General features: G+C 35.6%; 1 protein-coding gene and 1 long non-coding RNA gene across 3 annotated transcripts; one reads left to right on the forward strand and one right to left on the reverse strand.

Annotated features, from left to right (window-relative positions):
• Positions 1-2,642: 2,642 nt before the first annotated feature.
• On the reverse strand, positions 2,643-17,938 carry LOC112027999 (lysine--tRNA ligase, cytoplasmic). Of its 2 annotated transcripts, XM_065764299.1 has the most exons (16): positions 17,864-17,938; positions 16,682-16,772; positions 16,020-16,095; positions 13,729-13,797; positions 13,445-13,610; positions 13,265-13,358; positions 9,777-9,862; positions 8,782-8,906; positions 8,641-8,703; positions 4,753-4,878; positions 4,359-4,641; positions 4,149-4,245; positions 3,903-4,059; positions 3,026-3,169; positions 2,854-2,922; positions 2,643-2,762 (listed from the first exon to the last, which is right to left on the reverse strand). In XM_065764299.1, exons 2-16 carry the CDS (start codon positions 16,741-16,743, stop codon positions 2,658-2,660), a joined length of 1,722 nt encoding a protein of 573 aa, XP_065620371.1. In that variant the 5' UTR covers positions 16,744-16,772; positions 17,864-17,938; the 3' UTR covers positions 2,643-2,657. The 2 variants fall into 2 exon arrangements, with proteins under 2 accessions (XP_065620371.1, XP_065620370.1); XM_065764298.1 differs by lacking the exons at positions 13,265-13,358; positions 13,445-13,610; positions 13,729-13,797; ... (1 more) ...; positions 16,682-16,772; positions 17,864-17,938 and adding exons at positions 10,745-10,838; positions 10,927-11,092; positions 11,210-11,275.
• A 1,577-nt stretch (positions 17,939-19,515) lies between these two features.
• LOC136063639 (uncharacterized) lies at positions 19,516-20,671 on the forward strand. The gene is made up of 3 exons (XR_010625259.1): positions 19,516-19,597; positions 19,682-19,757; positions 20,584-20,671. It is a non-coding gene; the product is annotated as an uncharacterized LOC136063639 (long non-coding RNA).
• The last annotated feature ends 955 nt before the right edge of the window (positions 20,672-21,626 follow it).

Below are 21,626 nucleotides of genomic sequence, written 5' to 3' on the forward strand. Positions count from 1 at the left end.
ACGGGTGGACGGTCACTATGCTAAGTCACCTACGGGTAGACGCATGGCCAAAGTCGCCTACGGGTGGACAGTCACTACGCTAAGTCACCTACGGGTAGACGGTCACTACGCTAAGTCACCTACGGGTAGACGATTACTATGCTAAGTCACCTACGGGTAGACGCATGGCCAAAAAGTCGCCTACGGGTGGACGGTCACTACGCTAAGTCGCCTACGGGTGGACGGTCACTATGTTAAGTCACCTACGGGTAGACGCATGGCCAAAAAGTCGCCTACAGGTGGACGGTCACTACGCTAAGTCACCTACGGGTAGACGGTCACTATGCTAAGTCACCTACGGGTAGACGCATGGCCAAAGTCGCCTACGGGTGGACAGTCACTACGCTAAGTCACCTACGGGTAGACGGTCACTACGCTAAGTCACCTATGGGTAGACGGTCGCTACGCTAAGCAACCTACAGGTAGACACGTGGTCAAAGTTGCCTACGGGTGAATAGTCATTACGTTAAGTCACCTACGGGTAGACGTATGACCGAAGTCGTCTATGGGTAGATGATCACCATACTAAGTCGACTACAAGTGGACGACCAAAATGGTGATGAGGTACCAACACTTAGTCACCTCAATAAGTCCACAAAGTGGACGACCCTATTAAATCCATAAGGTGGACGACATTGATGAGTCCAAAGTGGACGACCTCAAACTGAGAGAATGAAAAATTATTAAGTCCACAAAGTGGACGAGTTTATCATTGAGTCTATTGCTAAGTCCACAAAGTGGACAAATTTATTACCAAGTCTACAAAGTAGACGAGCGTAAGTCCACAAAGTGGACGGGCCTATTGCCAAGTCTACAAAGTAGACGAGTTTAATATGAATCCACAAACTTGACCAAAGTCTACAAAGCAAATCAGCCTAAGTTCACAAAATGGACAGGCATATTACCAAGTCTACGAAGTAGATGAGCCTAAGTCCACAAAGCGGACGACCCCTCAAAAATGAATGAACTTATCCACAAAGTGGTTAAATGTATGACTTGTCCCACAAGTGGACGAGTCCATCAAGTAAAAGCAAGCTAATGCCATTATCCACAAATGGATGGATTCGTGAACAAATCCATAACAAGCTGGGAAAGGACGACGCTATCATCTTTTAGGTCTGCCACGAACTTGGTAAGATCGTCACCTTCCTCAAAAATAGTGTCGCCCACGGGTGTTGACTTAGAGGCTCATCCGAAAACAGAACCGATCAATTCGCGCCACATGCTCAAGCATTTATAAAGGCTGCTCGAGGCGTCACACATAAGTGACCTTTCTGACGATGTTAACTCCATAACCCGGCAACTAAAGCTGACGAGGTTATGGAGTGGGGGGCAACTGATAAGGGGAATTTTTAATTGAAAAAATAAAAGTTGATCTCCAAAGACCCGTCAGCTCTATTATGCAAGCTGAAGGTAGTAAGCTGAAGGGTAAGCTGAATGTAGTAAGCTGAAGGTAGTAAGCTGAAGGTAGTAAGCTGAAGGGTTGAAGGTAGTAAGCTGAAGATAGTAAGCTGAAGGTAGTAAGCTGAAGGTAGTAAGCTGAAGGTAGTAAGCTGAAGGGTTGAAGGTAGTAAGCTGAAGATAGTAAGCTGAAGGTAGTAAGCTGAAGGGCAAGCTGAAGGCAGTAAGCTGAAGATAATAAAGCTGACGACCTTAAAGCTGACGACCCTAACGAGGTCGTAGGCAAAGCTGACGACCTTAAAGCTGACGACCTTAAAGCTGACGACCCTAACGAGGTCGTAGGCAAAGCTGATGACCTTAAAGCTGACGACCCTAACGAGGTCGTAGGCAAAGCTGACGACCTTAAAGCTGATGACCCTAACGAGGTCGTAGGCAAAGCTGATGACCTTAAAGCTGACGACCCTAACGAGGTCGTAGGCAAAGCTGACGACCTTAAAGCTGACGACCCTAACGAGGTCGTAGGCAAAGCTGACGACCTTAAAGCTGACGACCCTAACGAGGTCGTAGGCAAAACTGATGACCTTAAAGCTGACGACCCTAACGAGGTCGTAGGCAAAGCTGACGACCTTAAAGCTGACGACCCTAACGAGGTCGTAGGCAAAGCTGATGACCTTAAAGCTGACGACCCTAACGAGGTCGTAGGCAAAGCTGACGACCTTAAAGCTGACGACCCTAACGAGGTCGTAGGCAAAGCTGACGACCCTAAAGCTGACGACCCTAACGAGGTCGTAGGCAAAGCTGACGACCCTAAAGCTGACGACCTTAACGAGGTCGTAGGCAAAGCTGACGAACCTGACGAGGCAGTAGGCGAAGCTGATGACCCTAATGAGGGAGTAGGCAAAGCTGACGGCTCCAATGTATTCTTGACTTGATCACCACGCATGAATGATAAAAAGATGACTTGCTTTCCACGTTCAATATTAGAGTCCTATAAGGAAAGGATTCCGTAATCTACGCTCATAAGGATTCTTATAAGGAAAAGACTTCTACTCCAAGGAAGAGAGGTCCACCCTCTACTACTATAAAAACCCCAATGCCCTCACAAGCCAAGGTACGCATAATTGACCCCGCTCTAGCGCTTTAGAGTTGTGAGAAGTTCTAACTTGACCTTCGGAGTGTATTTGGCCGGTACCATACCGGTACTCCTCTTAAGGCCTTCAGCTTTTGTGTTGTGCAGGTGCTGTTTCGAGTGTGCGAGGACCGTGTGGCTCACTGGTGGTTTTTTCGGCATCATCAGCTTCATCATCACCAGATTGCCGATCCTGCATGCAGACCACATATCATTCAAAAAAGTTCCAGAGGAATTTTATTCAAGGATAAATCCATTGCACATTTAAAAACTGATGCGTGAACCTTAAGCTGCTCAGCAAATCGCTGGCGTTGTACAACAGGGTCATTCAATTCAGTGTATGCATTGCAGAGCTGAGCGGTTACAGAAAAATTAAGTCAGAATCATGAATTATAAAGCTGAAAATTAAATGAAACATAGATAGAAAAAGAAAACAAGATATCCTGAAAAGCATACTTCATGCTTGTTAATAAATAACTCAAAACGCTCGGTTAGGCCTTTCTTCGTTCTATGCCACTTTGCCAAAGGACTCATTAACTCAGGGTGGTTAATGATGAAAGTAGGATTTGTACAAGTCTCTTCCAAGAAGTGTCCTACAAGCTGGAGTAACAGAAAAAATATATATATATAACCAATTCTCATAAATTGTCTGAGCATGCAAGCAAGAATAGTCTACCTTAACACTAATGATGAAACAATTTAAATCTAAAATATTACATAAAAGAATTCAGTTGAAACATTCTACTAGACCTTGCTGGTCCAGCCAAGCAAACAACAGAACTAAAAGATAAGGAACAAAATCAGATCAAGTCAGAAAACATCATTGTCAGAACAAAAGAAACTATACACTTTTTCTAATGCAGAATTACTTAATTATTGTAAAATATTGGGGACCCCATCATATTGTTCTTTTAATGGCATTTCCAATCAACTACTTTTTACTGTTCCCAACGTCCAATTATCTCTCCCACTGATAAATGCTACAATTTCTACTTTATCCAACTGCTACACCTTATCAGTGTAAGCAATCTTATTGAACCATTACTCCAAATAGCAGAGAGCCATCTAAAGAAAAACCAGTATTCCAGCAAGAGCTATCCAATCCATTGCTTTTCCTCCACAACACCCCCCCTCTTCTCACAAATAAAAAACCTAAGCCCTTGCTCATATGGTACCTAGCCTCTCATTCACCTCCTTAAGCATAAAGCTTAGAACCTTCATCACAGATATTGTATCAACTTAGTACATAACACAGGATCACAATGCCAGTAACTACCTAATTTATGTTCAATAAAGTAATAAAAATAAAAAATAAAAAGGACAAAGAACTGACTTTGTCCAACAAACGCGCTGTTGTTTCAGGAGGGGCACATTTGATCTCATACTTTGTGCATGCATCTTTCAAATATTTGTTGGCCTCATCACTGGAAAAGTCCTTGGGAATATTGAGGTTCGCCATCTTCTCTAATTCTTCTATCATGTCAATCTTTCTGCCAGAGTTAAAACAACCAATTTCATAGATTTTCATATTCATGTTAATGTTTCACAATTTGTGAGAGATACTATATAGATGACAAACCTGAAAGGTGGAGTGAAGTCAATCTCAATCGGATCCTCATCCAGCCCATTTGCATGATATTTAATTTTATATCCACCTGTAAGTTTCTTTACCATCCCTGTTACACACTACTGTGTTAGGAAAAATCCAAGTATTTTGGAGGATAAAAATAACTTCACTACCCAAGTGGAATGAAGCAGTTGTTTGCAACATGATCCAAATGACCCTTACCACTCAACATTGTCTCCGTGAGTTCCATCAAGTCATTGTAGTCAGCATAAGCCATATAGAACTCACAGGTGGTGAACTCAGGATTATGTGTCAAATCAATGCCTTCATTTCTGAACTGCTTTCCAATCTCATAAACACGCTCAAGTCCACCAACAACAAGCTGCTTAAGATAGAGCTCAGGCGCAATGCGCATGAATAGCTTAATGTTCAGGTCATTGTGATGGGTCACAAATGGACGGGCAGCTGCTCCACCAGGAATCATATTCATCATTGGTGTTTCAACCTGATAGTGAAAAGAACATTGAAGGTAATGAAAAGAAAGTAAAGTCAAGTGCCATATGTAGAAACCACCTGAATGAATTGAATAAATAAAAAATCAAGACAAACAACTAACCTCCAAGAAACCACGCTTTTTAAGAAAGCACCGAATATATTGAATGATCAGAGACCTTGTCTCAAAAATTTGTCGAACCTCCACATTCAACATCAAATCTAAATAGCGTTGTCGATAACGAGTTTCCTAGCATTAAAGACAATAAAATAAAACACCAGAAAAGGAAAAGAAGAGGAGAAGTGAAAACACAGTCCAAACTAAAAGAAAATAAAATAAATGGACCCATCTCACTTTTATCTGCATCAGGAAAAAATAATCCAATTCATCAGGATCAAATTACCCCCGACAACATCAATAGCAACCAATAAGACGTAGATTAAAGGAATCATTTAATTAAAAAAAAATGATCAAAGTGTTCCCAATTCAAAAGATGAACCTAACATTTATATGGATCACAAGGCTAGACTTATGACTACAATCTCCAAAATTTCTTGTGAACAATGACTGGAGTAGAGTGGCGCATTTGAATTAACTAACTCGGTTTATAAATATAACATAGCATGTGTGCTGCAACAAAATCTTCTTGTAGTATGATTCACTTGTGCATAGTTCAACCATAAATCTACAATAGCTGATGTGAAACAAGATATGAAGCTCAACCATTATTGTTTGAAAGTGTTGTCACATATTTTTGTATTTTTATTCAATTTAGTTTTTTTTTTTTTAGTTTCTTATATTTAAAGTGTTTTTTTATAAAGAAATAAAATTATATAAATCATAAAAAATGAATCACCCAAGTATACAGGAAGTATACTAGGGTAAACTATCATTTACAAAAGTTACATAAATCAAATAAATCAACAATAGAAAATAAAGAAAGGTTCCTCATGGCTAATAACCAATCCAATAAAGTTTTGAAAAAGAACAACTTGAGATCAGGCATAGAACTTTCAGTGTCTTCAAAACTCCTGCTATTCTTTTCCCTCCAAAAGCAACACATTAGGCAATGGGGGATAACTATCCAAATATGACTATTCCGACGATTACCAAACTGCCCTTGCCAGCAGGCTAAAAGCTCAACAACTCTCCAAACAAACCCAATATCATGGACCATAAGTCTGAATCAATAGAGCAATGTAGCAAAAGGTGATCAACAGATTCACCATTGCATTTGCACATAAAACACCAATCTGTAATCCTTACCTTCCTCAACCTTAAGTTGTCAATTGTCAAGATTTTACCCAAAGCAGCAGTCCATACAAAAAAGGCTACTCTCATCAGGGCCTTTCATCTCCAAATGATTTCCCAAGGGAAAGAATGATGGTGTTTGAAAGGGCACCCAGAAGTTGGTAATAAGTACCAATCTTGAAGCCACTTCTCTTGTCTGGTATCCATGAAGGTCGTCAAAGACTCCAACACCCAGTCTTATACTTAAAAAGTGTTGCTTGCAGCTTTCTAGCCATCCACTCATGGTGAATGCAGGGCCTACAACCCAAGGACTACCATAAAAGGTTCAGTAGTCCAAGAAGCCTTTATTTCTATCCTTTATTAATTTTTAGGATTTTGTTTGTCAAAATTAGGTCCTGAAAGGAGACTGGGGTTCAGAATCAATTTTAAGATGGAACTATTAGCGGTTTTAGTTTTATTGAGCTTATAAATAGGCTGTGAATAGTACATGTGAAAAAAGAACTCACTTTCTTCAATAAAATATTTTGGATAGCTATCTATTATTCTGATGTCTTCCAAAGTTTCCCCCTTTCAATTCAAGGACTTGCCATTTCTACCACATCACAAACCCAAGATAGAAATTAGGGCCTGTTTGGTAATGTTATTATAGTAACGTTGTTTGTATTTTTTAAAAATATATATGCATGAAAAAGTGTAAAAATACGTGTAATGTTATTTAAGCACTGAAAACTGTTGTTGAAAATATACTACTGAAGAGCTCCTAAAGGACTAGAAGTGTAATTCACAAATAGCATTAAACAGTAAAATGTGTAATTGTATTCCGGGTAAATGGTCTAAAAATGCATTGTGAAGAGCTTATTCTCTCTCTTCCTGCTCCTAGTTATATTCCAACCCAAATCTGCAACCATCCAAAAGCATGTGAATGAAACTAGCAAATTTCTTTAATAAGCCATCTAGGATTAAATGACCCATAATGTTGGGCAGAAAAGCTTAGGTCCTTAGCCCATTATTAAGTAGGATGACAACTGCCCATCACACAAACTTGTGAAGAGAAAATGTCTGCATTCAAGGGTAAGAAACTAGAAAAATATTAGTGAAGGGTGGGAAGGTTTTTCTAAGCATTTGTCTTTTCTGGTGGAGGATGGTTCTAGTATTCTTTTTTGGCATGATAAGTGGACTGCGGATAATTCTCTTAAAACTCTTTATCCTCAGTTATTTGTGTTCAGCCAACAAGGAAGCTAGTATTTTTGAAGTGTTAAGTCCTCCAGTTGGTGATAATGATAAAGTATGGAGTTCAAGATTTTATAGGGAATTTAATGATTGGGAGTTAGCAGCTTCCTATTCCCTTCTTCACTTCATTCAAACTTGGATTCCTAAGGGTGGAGGTAGTGACAGACTTTGTTGGCGTCTCAATGGAAGTGGGAAGTTTGACGTTCGGTCTTTTTATCATTAGATTCGAAATGTAACTTTTTCTACTTTCCCTTGGAAAGGCATTTGGTAAGTAAAGGTTCCTAAAAGGGTAGCATTCTTTATGTGGACAACTGCTCATGCCCAAATCCTAACTTTGGATAATCTAATGCTCCGTGGTCGCACTTTGGCAAATCGTTGTTGTATGTGTTGTTGTAATAAGAAATCTGTGGATCACCTACTGCTTTCCTGTCAAGTTGCTCATTCTTTGTGGATGTATATGCTTCGGTTGTTTGGGATTGATTGGGTCATGCGTTCCGTTGTAGACTTATTGTTTTGTTGGTATCATTGGCTTAGGTAACATAATCCTAATATTTGGAATCCGGTTTTGGGCTGTTTAATGTGGAATATTTGAACTGAACGGAATCGGTGTTCTTTTGAGTATACTAGGAAATCATTGGCTCAGCTGTTAGATTTATGCCAACGGACCCTCTTTGATTGGTCTCGATGTTGGGGTCTCTCGGATTGTTCTACACATGGATTTTCTTTTGTCTCTTAGAATAGCTTAGTGTCTGTTTGTTTCTTTTTTCTCTTAGTTCACTATCATGAGCCTTGTGTATTTTTCATGCTATTCATTTTTCAATAATATTTTTTCTTACCTATCAAAAATAAAAGAAACGAGAAACAGATTCCTCAGCAATACAGGTCATGTAAGTCTCCAACACCACAACTACGTAGAAAAGGACAATTTCTAATAAAAGAAAAAAAAAAATCAAAACCAAAAAAGCACTAAGTGGAATAATTCAAAACATAACCAGCTTTTAGAAATTGTGTAACGAGAGCTTTGTTACAAAACTGCAGCGCCTTTAAGCCTGCTAGTTCCTTTAGGCTTTCTCCAGAGGCCAACCGATAGTGTGAGTCCCAGGGTATAAGCTTCAAATTACTTTCAAAGAAATGGTTTGAAAGATTCAGTTTATTCAGCCTAAAGAAACTTTGTTCAAAGAATCACATTTACCCAAAAAATTAATTCATTTACCATTCAGGTTCAAGCGAAAGGGAACAGAAACTATTTCCGGCTGACAATTAAACTGATGTATTTCTCTGAATGGGTCCTTCTAATATAAAGAAATAAATTATATAAAATAAAAACAACCAAAGATTACCACACAAGTATTCGGAACATATTATCACAAGCCCAAAAATGAAGGTTTGCAATTCATTTTCACTGAACTTCAGGATATTAATCAGTACCAGATCATGTGTACTTAAATTTTTTATTTTGGGTGGGCTAAAGAATACAATTTAAAACAGTCGAACAGGAATTCAGTTGAATTTTAGGATATTAATCAATACCTGGTTTTTCAAAATATATGTTTTAGGATTCCTGGGTCGTCCTGGGACCCAAGCCTCCTCTTTCTGCAACAATAAGAAAGTAATGAAGTCAGGATGAGACCATAACCAGCATTAAATCATTCAGGGAGAAACCATGTTCACCTTCAAATTGGCATTGTCAGACGCAGAAACAGCCTTAGGCTTTTGCCCTGGCATCATACGGAGACAATGGAATAGGACTATAAACGATCTTGGAAAAATACTTAGCTCCCCCCTTTTAGTTTTCCCTGAATTGAAAGAAAATGAGTTAAATTACCGATTCTCCTAGAAACTAAAGCCATTAGAAAATGGTGAATTTAATTTGAACATAATTCTAACACTCTCTCTCACGCATGGGCCCAGCCTCCCCCTTAATAAGTGGGGCCCAACATGTGTAATTTTTCACATTTTAAATGGGAGGTAGAGTGAATTTAAATTACAAAGTTTCCAAAAAGTTTAAGTTGCTAGAAAATGGTGAATTTAATCATTTGATCATAATTCTAACAAAATGTAAGTCAACCAGGAAGTTTATAATTTAAAGAAACGATGACTCAAAAACCTACAACTCAACTTTGAAATTCAAAAAAAAATAAATTATGCCTCTAGCTCAAATGGGACCTCCTTCCCTTATAAGAGCAAGGTTGAGAGTGAGTTTGTGAGTTCAAGACCCACTAAATTTGTATGTAATTATGAGTAAGAAAAAATGTACATCTATATCACAATACTGGACCCATTTCTAGAAAATTTCAACAATCATGTGGCATACTGATTAAAAAAAAAAACCAGTTATGCAGCATAGAAAACTAAAACAGTTCACCATAGAGAAAAAGACCTAAATGAAGCATCTATTTATGGGAATTTTCAAGCGGTCTCTTTTAAATTTGTATTTTGAAGTTCTACCTACACTCTCCATAATTTTTTCCTTATGCCACAAAATTTTTAATTCATTATCAAACATCAAATGTGAGAGAGAGAGAGAGAGAGAGAGAAACCAAATTAAGTAATTAAACTGATGGTGATTTCTTCTGTAAACTCAACAGTGTCAACACAGTAAGGAGCAGCTATATATATAAGTCAAAAAGTGTTAGTAACTACCCAATTGTAGTAACATCACAAACCTGGAAACCCCTTGACACCAACAATATCACCACACTTCACAGTTGAATGGAACCTCCAAAATTCTTCCTCACTCAAATCTGACTTGCTGCATCATGGAAATGAAGAATCTCTCAATCATTAAATTTGGTATCTGTGCAGCAAAACTTAAAGGTAGTGCAATTTAGGGGGGACACCCAGCCAGGGGGTGGGGTGGGGGGGTGATTGTCCATGAAACTAATTCATATCTGAACCAAAATTTCCCAAATAGTACCAAGTAGAAAGTCTCATTCATACATATTCATCATCTTGTTTATATAGGTCCTTTATAAATTTTTTTTAAGCACAGTTGAGAAAACTAGGCAGTGGTACAGAAAGATGCGATAAAGTAAAATGACCTACATCATTCTTTTTTCCAATCTACCTAAGCCTTCAACATACAACTAATCAGGCCTCACAAATGCGAAATTAGCAATAATTTCAATAAAAAAAAAAAAAAACAAAGTTTCTCTTACAAGGAACTTGGGCAAAACATTGACATTCAACTAATTGATGAATCACTACCCAAAAATATTGACTTTTTAAGATAAGAAATTTGACATGAAATGTTGATAACAAGAAAATCCAAATTCCCAAACTAATCACTTATTCCACTATAGAAGATAACAGAAAGAGCAATCTGTGTCCATTCAAAGAAAGAGTCCAAGAGCAAAAACAAAGGCTCTTCTACTAATATGGAAAGATGCCAATGAGCTGCATCTCAAATTGCACCTCCGCTTATAAGGGTAAGGTGGAGGAAGAAGTCATAGGTTCAAGGCCCACATGGTTGCATGAATAACTTACAAAAAAAAAAATAATAATTAAAAAAATTAAAACTAATAGAAAGATAATTTGTCAAAGACATTGCATACCTAAAGAAATAACAATACTAAAATCATAAGGAAAAATCAAATATGAATAAGGGAAAAGAAAAGATACAGTGATAAGATACCTAGCATCAGCCATAACTTGGACTTTAGCACCACCACCATGTAAATCATAAAAGAATAGCTTTGAAGAAGATGAACGTTTGCTCATGATACGCCCTTGCATGGGAAAGAAAATTAAAAAAAAAATTACCAAAAGAAACATGATAAATACTAACCAAATAAATAAAAGCCCCGATTTCAATACCAGCCAAATTTACAGTAACATCCTCAAGATGCTCCCCATTGCCTATGTTTTTATACTGCTCTACACATTCAGGGATAGACATTGCAACAGGGAATTTGTGAGGACATGGCTCTTCACCAGCTGCCCTCAGAGATGCGACATGTTTCTGTCTATTTTCGAGGTATTGCTGGAGGAAAAACAAATGAGGAAGATTAAAAGCAGGAGATTGAGGTTAAAATCAAGAGCTTTGTGGAAAAGATCCAGGAAAAGAATGCTAACTATTGCAGGACAAGAATGGACATACCGTTGGATCCATATCTTCATCGTCAGCTGCTGCAGATTTCTTGCTGCGGGAATCTGTCATAGAAGCAGCCTGGAACATAAACAAAAGTTTATTCTTAATAAGATTTCAAAACAAGGTAGTAAGGTACCTTAGAGATAACAGCCAATAACACATCATACTCCATCATGTTCAAACTCCACAACATGATGATCAATGTAGATTCATTCATATAGTAACATCAATACATTCCATGGTACCAAAATTTAAAATTCTCTATATTAAAACAAGTAATCCAAGAAACCAGCACCTACAATTACTTCAGGATTTTTGAAAATTTTTTTTATCACAATTACGAAAGAACGTGTCCTTTTTAAAAAATAATTAGATAGTTACAATGAGGGGAGAAGGGATTTGAACCCTGGATGTCTTAGTTGTAAATACCAATAAATGTTAGTTGAGCTACAATGCTCTTGGAAAAAAGAAGTCAAATATATGAAAAAACAACACTAATTACTATTTTAAATAATCCAAGTTTGTCCTGACTAATTAAGAAATGGCCACCTTGCATATGAAAATTTTTCATAATAAAAATTATTAGACGTGGATTGTTTTTTAAGCCAATATATGAGATAAACATGTAGCCAATGAATCATAATAATTTGTTGCTCATTCTAATACTACAAGATATTCTTTTTCTCAAAATTTACAAGGGAACAATAACATCCCAACTCTTAAGTTCTATTTCATTGGCCTAAATTATAATAAGGTTAGATTAGAATAGGAAAATATATAGATATTTCACTATATAGTCAGCAAGAATGGAAGAGCACAAAGAATAAATAGAACTGCAGAAAATTACATTCTGCGGTTCCACAGAGATTTTCATGATCGAGATATGGAGGCAGGCAGCTTATTCTTTCTTTGATCATATTTATTCCAAGATGCCGAGGGGAGGGGGGTGATAGGATGACATGGCAATTAAATACAAGTGGTAATTTCGATATTCATTCCTAATATAATGCTACTAGTGGCAGAAATGCTCATTCTTTCCCTTGGAAGAGCATTTGGGGTGCTAAGGCACCAAAGAGAGGGTGTCATTCTTTTTGTGGTAAGCAGCATGGGATAAGATTCTTACTTTTGATAACCTAACCTAATCAAGAGGGGTTTGTCCCTAGTAAATTGGTGTGGTTTGTGTAGGTGTAATGGGGAAATAGTGGATCATCTTTTGCTCCATTGCGAGCTTGCCTATGCTTTATGGAGTGAAGTGTTTATGATGTTTGGGATTCAATGAGTGATGCAGGGGACAGTAGCATTTCTTTTAGTTGGATGACGGAATAGGATTGGTAAACACTCCTCAAATGTATGGAATTTGGTTCCGGCGTGCTTGATGTGGCTAGAGCGGAAGAGAAACAAGATAGCCATATGTTTGAGGACGTTGAGAGACCTCTTGACCAATTGAAATCATTATTGATCCATACATTGTTTGACTAGTTTCGGGCATGTGGTTTTTCAGATTGTACTTCTATTTTTGAATTCCAACACTCTTTTAGATATTCTAATTGATCATCTTGTAATTTTTTAAGATACCTTTGTTTTCAGTATTGTGAAAGCCAAAGGAAATTTTCATCTTCAATAAAAGGAAATTTATCACTTAGCCCCTCCCCCCCTTTGTTATAGATTAAAATGAAATGTTAGCATTCCATCAAATGTGAAAGCCAAAGCAACGTTGAGAAGCACATGGCATGATGATTGTATACTTCAGTCACATCCAAAGTGCAACCACATCATAACTTCTACAAATAATTGATTTCTAGGTATTCAATTAACTTAATTTTTTAAGTATGCTTGATCGTTTGTTCTTTTTTTTTTTTTTTTTTTTTTAAGGCAAGCAATCACTTCAGGTCCCAATAAAAAAAAAAAAAAAAAAAATTAATTAATTAATTAAAAAAAAAAATTAAAACTAATGGAAAGATAATTTTTCAAAGACATTGCATACCTAAAGAAAGAACAATACTAAAATCATAAGGAAAAATCAAATATGAATAAGGGAAAAGAAAAGATACAGTGATAAGATACCTAGCATCAGCCATAACTTGGACTTTAGCACCATCACCATGTAAATCATAAAAGAATAGCTTTGAAGAAGATGAACGTTTGCTCATGATACGCCCTTGCATAGGAAAGAAAATTAAAAAAAATTACCAAAAGAAACATGATAAATACTAACCAAATAAATAAAGGCCCTGATTTTAATACCAGCCAAATTTACAGTAACATCCTCAAGATGCTCCTCATTGCCTATGTTTTTATACTGCTCTACATAATCAGGGATAGACATTGTAACAGGGAAATAGTGAGGATATGGCTCTTCACCAGCTGCCCTCAGAGATTCAAGATGTTTCAGTCTATTTTCGAAGTATTGCTGGAGGAAAAACAAATGAGGAAGATTAAAAGCAGGAGATTGGAGTTATAATCAAGTGCTTTGTGGAAAAGATCCAGGAAAGAATGCTAACTATTGCAGGACAAGAATGGACTTATACCGTTGGATCCATATCTTCATCATCAGCTGCTGCAGATTTCTTGCTGCTGGAATCTGCCATAGAAGCAGCCTGGAACATAAACACAAGTTTATTCTTAATAAGATTTCAAAACAAGGTGGTAAGGTACCTTAGAGATAACAGCCAATAACACATCATACTCCATCATGTTCAACTCCACAACATGATGATCAATGTAGATTCATTCATATAGTAACATCAATACATTCCATGGTACCAACATTTAAAATTCTCTATATTAAAACGAGTAATCCAAGAAACCAGCACCTACAATTACTTCAGGATTTTTGAAATTTTTTTTTATCACAATTAGGAAAGAATGTGTCCTTTTTTAAAAATAATTAGATAGTTACAATGGGGGGAGAAGGGATTTGAACCCTAGATGTCTCAGTTGTAAATACCAAGAGATGTTAATTGAGCTACAAGACTATTGGCAGAAAAAAGAAGTCAAATATATGAAAAAACAACACTAATTACTATTTAAAATACTCCAAGTTCATCCTGACAAATTAAGACATGGCCACCTTGCATATGAAAATTTTTCATAATAAAAATTATTAGAGGTGGATTGTTTTTTAAGCCAATATATGAGATAAACATTTAGCCAATGAATCATAATAATTTGTTGCTCATTCTAATACTACAAGATATTCTTTTTCTCAAAATGAACAAGGGAACAATAACATCCCAACTCTTAAGTTCTATTTCATTGGCCTAAATTATAATAAGGTTAGATTAGAATAGGAAAATATATAGATATTTCACTATATAGTCAGCAAGAATGGAAGAGCACAAAGAATAAATAGAACTGCAGAAAATTAAATTCTGCGGTTCCACACAGATTTTCACGATCGAGATATGGAGGCAGGCAGCTTATTCTTTCTTTGATCATATTTATTCCAAGATGCCAAAGGGAGGGGGGTGATAGGATGACATGGAAATTATAAACAAGTGGTAATTTCGATATTCACTCCTAATATAATGCTACTAGTGGCAGAAATGCTCATTCTTTCCCTTGGAAGAGCATTTGGGGTGCTAAGGCCCCAAAGAGAGGGTGTCATTCTTTTTGTGGTAAGCAACATGGGATAAGATTCTTACTTTTGATAACCTAACCTAATCAAGAGGGGTTTGTCCCTAGTAAATTGGTGTGGTGTGCGTAGGTGTAATGGGGAAACAATGGATCATCTTTTGCTCCATTGCGTGCTTGCCTATGCTTTATGGAGTGAAGTGTTTATGATGTTTGGGATTCAGTGAGTGATGCTGGGGACAGTAGCATTTCTTTTAGTTGGATGGCGGAATAGGATTTGTAAACACTCCTCAAATGTATGGAATTTGGTTCCAGCGTGCTTGATGTGGCTAGAGTGGAAGAGAAACAAGATAGCCATATGTTTGAGGACGTTGAGAGACCTCTTGACCAATTGAAATCATTATTGATCCATACATTGTTTGATTAGTTTCGGGCATGTGGTTTTTCAGATTGTACTTCTATTTTTGAATTCCAACACTCTATTAGATCTTCTAATTCATCATCTTGTAATTTTTTAAGATACTTTGTTTTCATTATTGTGAAAGCCAAAGGAAATTTCCATCTTTGATAACAGGAAATTTATCACTTAGCCCCTCCCCCCCTTTGTTATAGATTAAAATGAAATGTTAGCATTCCATCAAATGTGAAAGCCAAAGTACCGTTGAGAAGCACATGGCATGATGATTGTATACTTCAGTCACATCCAAAGTGCAACTACATCATAACTTCTACAAATAATTGCTTTCTAGGTATTCAATTAACTTAATTTTTTACATATGCTTGATCGTTTGTTCATTTTCATTTTTTTTTAAGGCAAGCAATCACTTCAGGTCCCAATAAATATGAGACGTTTCATTTTGGTCATTCAAAAATTCAATTGTAAATTTTGTACCTGGACTTTTAATATCATTTCAATGTTGCCCTCACCATCATCTTACTCACAGAAAATGCTAACATGTCTAGTGGATTGCTAACATGTCATGCCTAAACATGACGTACCAGTGAGCCTAACGTAAGAAGCTGAGGTGTACAAAAAAAATGTTCACAGCAGCATCTGACCAAACACATCCATACATGAATGCCGGCATGTGAGATGCATCTTCCAAAGAAAAATTAAAATCCAAGAAAGCTTGGGTATATAGCCAAATTAACACAAAAAATGGGTACATGTTAGATTTCGAGAGTGAACTAAACCCTAAACCCTAAAACCCTAAACCCTAAACCATCTAGTCTGAATGTCAAGTACCTGTTTTGCCTTCTCCTCCTCTTTGCGCCGCCTTTCTTCTTCCTTTTGCCTATTCTTCAATTCCTTCTTGAGTGCACTGTAAACATTCCCCAAAATACAAAGGAATTAAAAACTCAAAACTGGTTTGATTTCTTCATTTATTGGTGGGGTAATTTATAAGCTTCAGAAAGCTATATTCATATCTTCCTCAACTTATCCTACATAGTAATAGTATTCTACTTGCACTATATTTTGAACAAAAATAATGCATAAGAATCAATAAAAATAAGAAGCTAAATATGTGCATAAATCACCAAAAATAATATTTTTAGAAGAATTTGGATGGCCACCAATAACAAAAGCAACACATACTGCTTTTGTATATAATTCTAGTCAAATAATATAACTTGTTTTCTCTTTTTTCTTTTTTTTTTTCTTTTTTTTTTTTGGTTATATGCAAAAGTTGTTAAGAAAAATATTTTTTGGAAAAGATTAATGTGGTATTGTGAGTGTATTTTATGTCCATGTATAAAGTATAGCATCGCACACAAATAGCACACATCCAAGAAGGAAGCAAAGACCCACAACAGTATCAAAGACTTTGCCCTACATCACATCAAAAATGGTTGTCATTCTTTTTCCTCTGTTTTTCCATTAAAAATACAAAATTTTCCGAAACTTACTTTTTGCTGAGAGTTTCAGTTTCCCCAGCAGCAGGGGAGCCTGTCACCACTAAGCCCTCCATTTTTAATAAGACCTAGACCAATCGGAAATCTGCATCACAATCCCATAAATCACAAGTATAAGACGTCATAACATAAATATTTAAATAAAAAAAAAGTTAATAACTTTCTCTTCTTCCAGTTTTCTTGGCAACCACGTTACAAGTCTCTTAGCAGGAGAGAGGAGAGGGAGGAGGTAGGGATTTTACATACGATTTAAGGGGCTGAAAACCAAGAGAATAATAAGAGGTAAGGGAATCTGAAAACTCTTACACCTATTTAGGGGGCAGCCCTACTTGGGCCGGATTTTTTTTGGTCCAAAATACCCATATTTTTCTAAGTTTAAGTAGCGACAGTACTAGAGAATAACAAAGTAAAAATATATTTTTAATCTCCACTAAAACATTGCCTACAAAATATGATTACTCTTCCACTAACCCACTTATTTAGAAACAAACTTCATGTTTAAACTTTTTTCTTTCTTTATTTTTTTTAATTGGCCGAAAAAAAAAATATATATATATATATATATATCTCACGTGCCGGTTTTTTTACCAATAGAGTCCTATAAAAACACAGACACCTCTTTATCTCTCGGTACGTGATATACTAAAAGGTAACAAAATTGCTACTTGCAGAGTAATCGAAACTACATATTTACATTGACGCTTAGTTTTGTTTGCAGGCTGATTTGGTTGCTTAGTGGATTGCTAAAAATTGTTTTCAAAATTGCTGTGTTTGTTTTTTCTCGACATGGTATGTGTCTAAGTTTTTGTGATAATTTTGGTCCTTAGAGATAGTTGAATGCATTTGTATATATGTGTTTGTTTTTTCTCGACATGGTATGTGTCTAAGTTTTTGTGATAATTTTGGTCCTTAGAGATAGTTGAATGCATTTGTATATTCACATAATCACATGCTTGATATTCTATAGGTTTCCTCGGATCCTAATGCATTTGTATATTTGATAGTTTAAAACTTGATAAGAATCGAAGAAATTGTGATGTTTGTCAGATCAATAAAATAGTTAAACATTGATATGATCCAAAGAGAAAAATAAAAACAAAAATAAAGTACCCAATAACCGAAATCAACAAAAGAATAAGAAAAAAAAATTGCTGGTGGAAGAAACAAAAAGCTAACCAACGACTTTGTTGGGTTTGGAGGCAGACTTGGATCAATGAAAAGAGAGAGCATGAGCGACTGAGAGAGAAAGAGAGAGAGAGTGTTTGTTTTAATCTATACTACTATTTAGGGTTGCACCTGTGTCGACCGGATATAGAATTAAAGGATAATTTGGTAAAATATATGTCTAATTTGCACAAAAATATTGCCTATAAAATAGGAACACTCTCTCACTTATCTGTTTTTATTTTTTTTAAATACTTTATTATTATTTAAAAGGAAAAAAACACCCCGCGTACTGATAGTTAAAAAAAAAAAAACGTACTCATAAAATAAAAAAAACTAACACATGTAAATGTCCACTAACCCACTTTTATTGTTTTTTTTTTTTGAAATACTTTATTACTTTTATTTAAAAAGAAAAAAACAACCCATGAATTGATGGTAAAAAAAAAAAAGCCGTACACCCATAACAAATTTAAATCTCCCCAACATTATCAAATTAATTCTCATCTCTTCCATAAAAAAGAAAATACTCCCCATATCTCCATCCTCAAGTGCCTACTTTTTATACCAAGAGGAACAATAGTAATAGGTGACTACATGCCAGAGAAAGCCACTTAAAAAGGTATTTACTCATCATTTTCTTTCCATTCATGTCAGATAATTTAAGCTTTTATGTTTTTCGAATCTCTGTCACCAAATTCTATTTAATACCATTGTTTTATAGCTTCTTTTGGAATTTGTTGTTTACGTCATATTAATTAAACTCAATAGCTATGAGACTTACATAGCGGATGTGTAGTCAACAGCAAAAATGTAAGTATTTGTCATCCATTCACTATTTACTTTCCTGTATTTTGTTTATATTTCGTTTCCTTGCTTTGTTATCATTATCCTTTTTATACTATTATTTTGTCTTAATATATATATATATATATATATCTATACTACTATTTAAGAGGCTGCACCTATTTGGAATAGATTTTTTTTTTCTTTCTAAAATACCCCTATTTTCTTAGGTTTAAGTAGAGATAAAACTAAAGAATAATTTGATAAAATTACGTCTTTTAACTCTTGCAAAAACATTGCTTATAAAATAGGACCACTCCTTTTTAGTTTTCAAATTCAAACTGAACATCAAATTTTTTTTCTTTTTTACAATTTCAAACAAAAAAAAAAAATCCTAATTTTTAGGATTTTAGAATCCTATGCTATGATAGACTATCACGGTTTTTCTTTTCTTTCTTTCTTTCTTTTTTTTTTTTTAATTTTAACCACCTCCCCCTAAAAGTTAGCCTATTAGTGTGTGTGTGTGTGTATATATATATATATATTTTCCTGAGAAAGACCTATTAGTATTTTTAGGAAGTACCTATTAGTATTTAAAAGCAATTATCTTCATGATTTTATAATTTGTTTTTCTATGATAGACTACTAACTAGCACAGTTTTTCCAAAAAAAAAAACGTTTTAGGTCCCCCCCACCCCCTAAAAGTTAACCTATTAGTTTTTTTTTTAACTGTCTATTAGTATTTTGAAGTATTTATTTCCATGATTCTATAATTTTATTTTTAAAGAAAAGAAAAAGAAGAAAAACGCACGTTTTGGGTTTTTTTCCTAAAAGTTAGCCTATTATTTAGAAGCAGTTTTATTTATGACTCTATAATTTTATCTTTAAAGATAACTTCCCCAAGTATCATTTTTCTTTTTCAAAATTGGCATATAATTGCTTACAGAATCCTCATGAACGGTTGGCATTTTTTTTTTCCTTGGCATTTTATTTTGTATTTTACAACTATATTTTAACACAATTGATTCTTTATTTTCTATATAGCGATGAGATGGTGAAGTTGAAGTAAATGCAAAGGAATTTAACCAGACAATTCATGGAGAGAATCCTCATATGAACGGTTGGTATTTTTTTTCTCCTCATTTTATGTTGTTGAATTATGTTTCGCGTTTTGATCTGATATTTACTAACACAGAAAATAATTATCCTCTAAAGCCTTAACCTTAAAGGCTACGATTCTAAAGAAAAATTTTCACCCAAGGAGAACAGAAACACCATTTCCTTCTAGGTCCAACGATAGGCAGCTCCAAAGAAGGCACTTTAGTCTCTCATCTTTTAAATTCACTCCATATTCATTGCAATTTATCTTAGATCTTATGTGATATTAATACTTGATGTAATAGACATTTTTTAATGTGGTGGGTGTTGTGGAGGAAAAGCGATGGATTGGATAGCTCTTGCTAGAATATTGGTTTTTCCTTAGATGGCTCTCTGCTATTTGGAGTAATGGTTCAATAAGATTGCTTACACTGATAAGCTGTAGCAGTCGGATAAAGTAGAAATTGTAGCATTTATTAGTGGGAGAGATAATTGGAGGTTGGGAACAGTGAAAAGTGGTTGATTGGGAATGCCATTAAAAGAACAATATGATGGAGTCCCCAATATTTTACAATAATTAAGTAATTCTACATTAGAAAAAGTGTATAGTTTCTTTTGTTCTGACTGATGTTTTCTGGCTTGATCTGATTTTGTTCCTTATCTTTTAGTTCTGTTGTTTGCTTGGTGGGTTGTGAGCAAGGTCTAGTAGAATGTTTCAACTGAATTCTTTTATGTAATATTTTAGATTTAAATTGTTTCATCATTAGTGTTAAGGTAGACTATTCTTGCTTGCATGCTCAGACAATTTATGAGAATTGGTTATATATATATTTTTTCCGTTACTACAGCTTGTAGGACACTTCTTGGAAGAGACTTATACAAATCCTGCTTTCATCATTAACCACCTTGAGTTAATGAGTCCTTTGGCAAAGTGGCATAGAATGAAGAAAGGCCTAACCGAGCGTTTTGAGTTATTTATTAACAAGCATGAAGTATGCTTTCAGGATATCTTGTTTTCTTTTTCTTTCTATGTTTCATTTAATTTTCAGCTTTATAATTCATGATTTTGACTTAATTTTTCTGTAACTGCTCAGCTCTGCAATGCATACGAATTGAATGACCTTGTGGTACAACGCCAACGATTTGCTGAGCAGCTCAAGGTTCACGCATCAGTTTTTAAGTGTGCAATGGATTTATCCTTAAATAAATTCCTCTAGAACTTTTCTGAATGATATGTGATCTGCATGCAGGATCGGCAATCTAGTGATGATGAAGCAATGGCTTTGGATGAAACCTTCTGTACGGCTCTTGAGTATGGGTTGCCTCCAATAGGTGGTTGGGGATTGGGTATTGATCTGCTAACAACGTTGTTAACTGATTCACAAAACATTAAGGTTCTCTTCTCTTCTCTCTCCTTCTCTACTCTCTCTCTCTCTCTCTCTCTCTCTCTCTCTCTTAAGTCTGTGCCTATTTGCATTTGTCTCATTTATACATGTATGTGTACACTCAGTCATTGGTGCTCCCTCTAATGCCATTTGTCCATCTTTCAAATTTTATTTTTATACAAACTAATTGTCTGCTAACACTTTTTAAGTGTGACATCCAATGTAGGAGGTCATACTATCCTTCCTCTTAGTTAATTCGGAGCCTTATTTCTTTACTTCTTGTTTTCCTTGGCCTCTCCAACTACGGTCGCCACGGAATTTGTTTCTTTTTAAAATTACACTTTCGAGTAGTTTTGAGGCCTCTCACTTTTGAGCTCGATGTCAAGATTGAGATTTTTCTTTTTGTCTTAAGGGTTTTGGGTTTGTAATCACCTCAACTAAGAGGACTTTGTCAAAACAAATTTGTTTTTGTCAAATTCATGGGAAGTAAAGTAAATTTCTTGATA

This window comes from Quercus suber, unplaced genomic scaffold (genome assembly GCF_002906115.3).
Source record: "Quercus suber isolate HL8 unplaced genomic scaffold, Cork oak 2.0 scaffold_549, whole genome shotgun sequence".
In the NCBI taxonomy this organism is placed as follows: Eukaryota; Viridiplantae; Streptophyta; class Magnoliopsida; order Fagales; family Fagaceae; genus Quercus; species Quercus suber.